A 7,799-nucleotide genomic window follows, 5' to 3' on the forward strand; every position below is an offset into this window, starting at 1 on the left:
GACTATCGGGTATGATAAACAAAGTCCCTGAAAGTGAAGTTGGAGAGCTGAGTGCCAGGGACACAGAGGCATCGGAACTCACTCTCATAGAGTGCCCAGCCCAGCAGTCCAGTTCACAAGGAGGAGGATGACAAGGACAATAATAATGGGCCAGGCACAGTGGCTCATGTCTGTAATCCCACACTTTGGCAGGCTGAAGTGGGAGGATCGCTTGAGGCCAGGGGTTCAAGACAATATAGTGGGCAACATAGTGAAACCCCGACTGTACAAAAAATAAAAAAATTAGCCAGGCATGGTGTTGCACACCTGTAGTCCCAGCTACTCAGGAAGCTGAGGTGGGAGAATAACTTGAGCCCACGAGTTTGAGGCTACAGTGAGCTATGATCGTGCCATTACACTTCAGCCTGGTTGACAGAGCAAGACCAGGTCTCAAACAAACAAACAAAAAATGAAGTTAATGATAAGACAATGTCAAGTTCAGAGACCTCTGAGCACTGTCCAGGATTATACATGTGATCTTAGTGATTTTTCCATTTCAGAGCATGTGAAAATGAGGCACAGAGCTGCTCAAGTTCACACAACCAGGAGTGCAGTACCCAGGCCTGATTCCTGGGTTTCCCCGTCACCAGGACCTGTAAACCTGGCCTGCCCATGGGGACGCCAGGTGTGTTGTCCCCGACAAGAGCTCAGGGGAAGGAAAGCGTGGGGTTAAATACAGATCTGTGGTTTTGGAATGTGTGAACATACAAGTGTGTCAACCTGCGCGTCTGTCACCGTGGCCAGCGATGTGCCTGTTTGCCCAAGCATAGGGTGTGAACCAGTGTGCGTGTTTCTGCTTTTGTGGGTATGTGTGAGAGTGGCGGGTTGTCCTCAATGGTGTTTCTGCTTGTGTATCTGTGCCCATGGAAATCTGTCTGTGTGTACACAAGCTTGTTGGCCTTCCTATCTTTGGGACTGTGTAGGAGTGCTGGCAGCATGTCTGTACCTTTGGTTTTGTTTTGTTTTGTTTTGTTTTTGTTTTTGAGACAGAGTCTCGCGCTGTCACCCAGGCTAGAGTGATCTCAGCTCACTGCAACCTCCCCCTCCCAGGCTCAAGTGACTCTCCTGCCTCAGCCTCCAGAGTAGCCATGATTACAGGCATGTGCCACCATGCCACGCTAATTTTAATTTTTTTAGTAGAGATGAGGTTTCACCAGGTTGGCCAGGCTAGTGTTGAACTCCTGGCCTCAAGTGATCCTCCCACCTTGGCCTCCCAAGGTGCTGGGAGTACAGGTGTGAGCCACCGTACCCGGCCATGCATCTTTGAATGCATTTATGTGCGGTGTGCATATACTTGTATGTTTCTGTATGGCCATTTGTGGGTGGGTCTTCACAGAAACATGCATTTTTTGTGGCCAGTTTGTGAGTGTGGATGGTGGTGTGGCTATGTTTTTGACTGTGTCTCTGTGGGGTCATCCATCTACACGAGTGTGCGTGGGTCTGTGTAGACATAAATGTGCTTGTTTTGGTATTTTGTGACTGGTATAAGAGGTGCTGGCTGTGTGTCCAGGTCTTTGGGTTTCTCTACCAGTGTGTCATTCTGTGTGTCTGCCTCTATGGATGTACATACATACGTGGTTTTGTCTGGTTTTATACCTGTATATCTGGGTCTTTGGGATTCCCCGTGTGTGTGTGTGTGTGCATGTGTGTGTGTATATGTGTGTGTAGCATTTCTGGGGATCTCACTGCAACAGATACTGCATGCACGTGCGTGCGCACACACACACACATCTCCCTCCCGTCCCCTAAAACGGCCCTGTTAAGGACCCCATGGAGCACTGGGATCGGGGGTCAGTGGGCTCTTGGGCAGTCAGGCTGGGTGACCTTAGGCCCTGGCTGGGCCCAATTCCCAGGGGGCAGCTGCCTCAGCCCAGAAGCTCTTGGAGGCGTGTGTGTGTGTGTGTGTGTGTGTTCACAACCCTGTCCTCCACAGTCCTCCTGGCCTCTCCAGCCTGCCTGCTGGCTGCTTGCTGCTCCTCCATCTGAACTGAGAGAGTTAACCTAGCGGGCCAGGGCGGTCTGGGCTGGGGGCCGCCCCCTGGCCCCCCTCCAGCCCCAGCTCCAGTTACAGCTGCTGGTTGGGGAGGGCAAGGGTGGGGTGGGGCTGGGAGGGGAGCCTGTTGGGGGCGGCGCGTCCAGCTCTGGGCTAGGGGTCCAAAGTGCTCAGCCCCGGGGCACAGCAGGACGTTTGGGGGCCTTCTTTCAGCAGGGGACAGCCCGATTGGGGTGAGCGTCCCCCACTCCTTCCCTCCAGGCCTCACCCCTGGTCTGGCTGGGCCGCCTATTTTGGGAGCAGGAGTGGCCAGCCCGAGGCTTCCCAGGCAGGCCAACCCAAGAGGGAGGGAGTGTGGTTGGGGCAGTGGGTTCTGCAGGGTGGGATGTGGGCGACTCCTCCCTGCCCTGCTGGTGCGTGTGCACCCTGGCAGGGTGTGGAATTCGGACACACACATGTGTAGGGCTGGTTGCGTCACTGTGTGGGGGCACCGGAGGCCCAGAGGAGGAGTGCTGGATGCCTGACGGTGTTTACACCCCACGTCCTGCTCCAACCAGAAGTTTGGGGAGAGGTTGTTATTCATGTCCACTCCGGCCCCAGTGTATATGTGTGTGTGTGTGTGTGTGTGTGTGTCTGTGAGTGCGCGCACGCATCCCTGCCCCAGCAGTGTCTTCTGTCTCTCAGGCCCACTGGCCTGGGCCTCATGTCACTTGCCTGACATCCGATTGTGAAAGATGTCACCCAGAGGCGGGCAGAAGGGCTGTCTTTTCCTTTCCTCATTGCTGCCCAGGGAGGAGACAGGGTGGCCTTTCCCACAGGGGCAGCCTGTGGCGATGTGGCAGCTGGGCCTCACCCGGACAGGGCTGTGCGTGACCCCCTGAGTGGGGGAAGGCAGGCTGTTGCCATGGTGGCCTGAGGGAGCCGAATTCCTCCAGGGTGAAGTGGGAGATATTTATACCCGGGGTCAGGCTGGGAGCGGGCAGGCGGAGAGGGCAGGGAGCTGGGATTTCGCGGGGCACAGTGAGGCCGGGCGTGTAGGCAGGTGGGACTTGGGTGTGCCTCGCTGTCTCCTGCTCTGTGTTGGTGTGAGGCAGCGCCTCCTCTGCCCTGCCAGGGTAGGTCTGGGAATCGGGGGCCTGCTGTGGGAGGTGGAGGCCCGAGGGAGGCCCCCAGGGACTGTGTGTCTCACCCCTGTCCCTGCTACATTGTGTTGTTGTGTGAACCCATCATGGAGGTTGTTTTGGTGACACTGTGTCCCCACAAAGCTGGGGATACCCGTTTCTCGGAGCCACCAAGCTACAGGATGAATGCTTCGGTGATTCAGTCCCCAGACTGTCTCTGACTTAATCCCTTGGGTTCAAGCCCTATGTGGGAGAGCAAGGGCACACACTTGCCTAACCTGTTGTGTCCCCCGCAGGACAATGGCGTCTCTTGGCCACATCTTGGTTTTCTGTGTGAGTCTCCTCACCATGGCCAAGGCAGGTGAGTGCAGGGGAGGCTGCCCGCTACACACCTCAGCCCCAGGGGTGGCTGCGGGGACTGAAACCCCAATCAAGAACCAAGTTAGAGACCGCAACCTAGACTGAGTCGGCTGGGGTACCAAGAAATTTGGGGGTCTCCACGTGGGGTCCAGTCACAGGCTGGCATTTGGGGGAAGGGAGAGGAAGCCCCAGATCAGGCAAAGGTGGAGTGGGATGGGGCTGAATCCCTGGTGGGATAACTGGGTCACAGGCAGCCTGCCATGAGTCAGGGAGCTGGGGCAGTTAGGTGCTCCCTGCCCCATCTGGGACAGTGCAGAGGGGGCAGCTGGGACCCAGAGAGGGTGGGCAGCCTGCCTAGACACCCTCAGACTCTCAGCCCAGCAAGGCAGAGCCCCCAGTGGTCTCCTTATGCCCCTCCCTGTCCAGGACCCCAGGAAGCATTCAACCCCTGATTTCTCTCTTTCCAGAAAGTCCAAAGGAGCAAGACCCATTCACTTATGGTGAGTGGGGGGTCTAATTCTGAGAGTTTTGGGGGAGATCCTGACTTTGCGGTTCCTTTGATTCACCCTCCCCCAGAGTCCCAGTATGAAATCTCTGTCATTCTCCTTCCCTCTATTTTGTCCTTCCTTTCTGATTCCACCTGTCTGCGTCTTTCCCTGTCTGTGTCTCTCTGTGTCACTGTCTATGTGATACCTCTCTGGTTCTCTTTCTCTTGCCTGGGTCTCTCTCAGCATCTCGTGGCCCATCCTCTGCTTTTTCCCATCTTCTCTCCCCTTGTCCCCCTCCTCCCTGCCCCTACCTCCCTTTCCTATACACCTCTCTCCTCTCCCTGGTCCCCCACTTTCCTCCTTCCATATCTGCTCCCCCTTAATTGATCTTATTTCCCCGCTTCTCTCTGCTAGTCCTTTCTCCCTGTTTCCTCCTCCCCAATTTCCCCCTCTCCTATTCTCCCTCCTCTCCTCCCTGCCCTCACCTTCCCTGCTCTGCTGCTCACAGACTACCAGTCCCTGCGGATCGGAGGCCTCATCATCGCCGGGATCCTCTTCATCCTGGGCATCCTCATTGTGCTCAGTGAGTGCCCCTAGCCTCCGCCCTCTACCCCGCCTCTCCCTGGCCCGCCCTCTCCCTGGCCCGCCTCTCCCCTGGCCCCGCCTGCTCCCTGCCCCCCGCCTCTGCCCTGGCTCCGCCTCTCCCCTGGTCCCCGCCTCTCTGGTGCCCCGCCTCTCTCCCCCCCAGCTCCCGGGCCGCCCCCTAGCCCCCCTCCGCCCTGGCCGCCTCGCCCCGCTCCAACCCTCCCAGGCCTTGCCCCGCCTACGCCTGGCCTTGGCTTCGCCTGGCCTCCGGTCTCGCCTCCTAGCCCGCCCCGTCCCCCAAGTCCCGCCCCTCAGGAGGGCGAGGTGGAGCTACAGCGCCGCTTGGCCCGCGGGCGCCGGGAGGGAGCCTCAGCCTCTCCTGCTCTCCACGCCCACCAGGCCCAAGAAGAATTGCCGATGCAAGTTCAACAGCAGCAGAGGTAAGACCCCTCCCCGCCTTCCTTCCGCCCCGCTCCTGCTTGGAGGGCGCCGCAGGTGAGGCGGGGAGTCCGCCCCTGACCCGCAGCACCGATCACCCATCAGCCGACTATGTTATTAAGTCACCGTAGCTATGTCCAATGGCCAACGCCCAGGGCCCTGGGAACCCAAGCGAGGAAAAAACCTCCCGCCCTTCTGGCCCCCCGAGCTGCCCCAGCCTAGTGGAGGGCCCCGGTGGCCGTGGGTTCCAACAGCCCCACAGATAGAAAATATCAACAAAGCCGTGATAACACAAAGTGGCAAGGAAAGAAGGAACGGCGGGAAATGAGATCATCTCACACGGGCGGCCCAGTTTAGCCTTAGATCCTGTTCCTAGCTCTTTGATTCCCTCTTCAAATAAATGATTAAAGCATGACAATGTGTTGAATATGTTAGAACAATTATAGATATTATCATAAGCATAGGCTAATATTTATTGGGTGTTGTACGCACGTGTCAGATACGTTTCACTTCCTCTGGGAGGGAGGTGGCTGTTATTTTACAGATGAGGAAACTGAGGCACAGGGAGGTAAAGTCACTTTGTTCAAGATCACTCAAGTGGAAGATGGGGATTCCGGGTTTCCAACCCCAGGCCATCTCACGACAGTCTGCCAAGTCCCCTTGACTGTCCCGCTCACCTACCAACTTCACATCCCTGCCCCCCAAATCCGCGGAGGTACTCACTGTTAACCGGCTTGGAACCCCCTGGCCAAGCACTGTAAGCGCTCGCTGGGTGGCTTAATTATTTCTGGGCGACCCCCGAGCCTGTTCTTCGTCATAATCTGGGCCCCTGTACACGGTCTGGGAAAGGAGGCTTTGTACTGGGGTTCGCTGAAGGGCAGCCTCTCCCCCTTTCCATCCCGAAAATCCTTCTGCCTCTGTCCTCCCCAGGACTGGAAACCCGATGAAGAGAGGGAACTTTCCGCAGCTCCATCCTGCCGTGAGTCCTGGGGAGACTTGCGGTATTTGGGGAGAAGGGCTGGTTCCAAGGACCCACTTTTCGCATGCCGCTCCCCCCCCTGGCTGCGTAGAGGGAGGGGCTGGATCTGAAAGCAGAGGGCCTGGAGTTTGGCGCCCGCCTGCCCAGGAGGCTTGGGATTGCCCCTCCTGATGACCGCCCGACCTCCGTGTTCCCCCCAGGTCTGTCCACCCGCAGGCGTAGAAAACACCTGGCCGCGATGGAATCGCGGCCAGGTGCTGCAGCTCTGACACGAGCGGTGGGAGGGAAGGAAGGGAGGAAGGAAAGGCGGAGAGGGAGGGGGCCCAAAGTGCCAGGGTTGGAGGGGCGGCGAGGGGTGGTGCTAGGACTTCCCCCCTCACCTTTCACTCACCTTTTCAGTTCACTCCACCCCCTTTCACCCCCCACCAGGACTCCCCCTGGCACCTGACGTCTCCCCACGCTCCCAACCTGCGCGGCACCCGCCCCGCCGCCCCTTCCCCACCCTGCCCACCAGACTCCCCTGCCGCCCAGACTTCCAATAAAACGTGCGTTCCTCTGCGACAGCACTTTGTCGGTCCTGCGTCCCTCAGCGGCGAAAGCCCAGCCGCCCCCTGGACCAGCAAGGGGCCCCACTAGAGGAAGGGCGGGGAACGACCGGTGGTGGGCGGGCGGGGGCGGGGGTGGCCTGCACGGGGGCGGGCTCCCCGGGCCCCATTGGCTGCAGGCCCCCCCACGCCAGGGCTCCCCCCAGCTCCCCCCCATATCGGTCCGTCCTGCTTCCAGCTGCTGCAGCGCGCCTTCGCCGCCAAAGCATCCAGCAGCCCCCTGCTCCGGCCCAGCATGGCGACCCCGACCCAGACCCCCACAAAGGGTGAGCGTCGTCTGGGGAGGGGGTTGCAGGGGGGCTCCGGGATCTGAGAGCCTAGGAGAGAGGGTGTCGGGAGATGTCAGCAATGGTAAGGCAAGGGAGTGGGGGGAGGGAGGTCTGCTCCTCCTGTGGGCGGAGGCCCCTGTAATGCAGCCCCCCTGATCGCCCCTCCGGGTCTCTGGGACACCCCCTCCCCGGCGGGCGTCCTGTGCCAGACCTGCGGTTGGAGAGTGGCAGTCCCGGGAGAAGGGATGCTCGGACAGGTCGCTATGGCAACCGGGTGGCTGGTCCTGCACCGTGGTGGTAGCAGACGGGAAGAGATGAGCTTGCAGGGTGGGAGCGGGTGGGTCTGCGGCCAGAGACGTTCTGGAAGATTTCAGGGTCCCTGGGGTGGGCAAGGGAAGGGGAGGAGGTTCATGTCCCTCTTCTTTCCAGTGCTGTCTCCTAGGGTGTGTGTTTCCTGAAACCCTTGACAGCCAGGTTCAGAGGAAAGGAGTGAGAGCTGAAGGAAGAGACAGCGAGAAGGGATATAGCAAGAGATGGACAGGGAGAACCTGGAAGAGAGACAGAGACCGAGAGGCAGGAGATCCAGAGTCACAGATACAAAGACCCAGGAAGACAAATAGATAGACTCAGAGAGATTCCCAGTGGAGGCGAGAGGCAGAGAACGGTAGACAGAGATGCAGAGAGAGAAAAAAAATGAGAGCTGGGAGATAGCGAGATTGAGACCGCTATGGAGAGAGAAGCAGAGAGACGGAGGGAGAGAGAAGCAGAGAGACGGAGGGAGAGAGACGGACCCATTGGGAGAGAGGGGAATAGAAAGAGAAGGAAGCAGTGTGGGGTGGGGCCCAAACCACTGCAGTGAACCCCCATGGGTGGGAATGGGGTAATGGGACCCTCCTTCCCAGCCCACAGCAGGGGTGTTTTC

General features: G+C 58.7%; 1 protein-coding gene across 1 annotated transcript; it reads left to right on the plus strand.

The window, feature by feature from the left end:
• The first annotated feature begins 2,167 nt into the window (after positions 1-2,167).
• Positions 2,168-6,569, plus strand: FXYD1 (FXYD domain containing ion transport regulator 1). The gene is made up of 8 exons (XM_017847583.1): positions 2,168-2,265; positions 3,450-3,514; positions 3,981-4,013; positions 4,510-4,584; positions 4,986-5,026; positions 5,955-6,003; positions 6,204-6,257; positions 6,433-6,569. The coding sequence occupies exons 2-8, from the start codon at positions 3,454-3,456 to the stop codon at positions 6,543-6,545; spliced, it is 426 nt and encodes a 141-aa protein (XP_017703072.1). The 5' UTR covers positions 2,168-2,265; positions 3,450-3,453; the 3' UTR covers positions 6,546-6,569.
• Positions 6,570-7,799: the final 1,230 nt, after the last annotated feature.

The sequence above is a fragment of the Rhinopithecus bieti genome, unplaced genomic scaffold (assembly GCF_001698545.2).
Source record: "Rhinopithecus bieti isolate Rb0 unplaced genomic scaffold, ASM169854v2 scaffold_28066, whole genome shotgun sequence".
Classification (NCBI taxonomy): Eukaryota; Metazoa; Chordata; class Mammalia; order Primates; family Cercopithecidae; genus Rhinopithecus; species Rhinopithecus bieti.

Coding starts and splice junctions, on each gene's coding strand:
- FXYD1 (XM_017847583.1), top strand. CDS start 3,454: ATGGCGTCTCTTGGCCACATCTTGGTTTTCTGTGTGAGTCTCCTCACC. Junction 5,027..5,954: donor CAAGTTCAACAGCAGCAGAG/GTAAGACCCCTC, acceptor TGTCCTCCCCAG/GACTGGAAACCCGATGAAGA. Junction 6,004..6,203: donor TTCCGCAGCTCCATCCTGCC/GTGAGTCCTGGG, acceptor TGTTCCCCCCAG/GTCTGTCCACCCGCAGGCGT.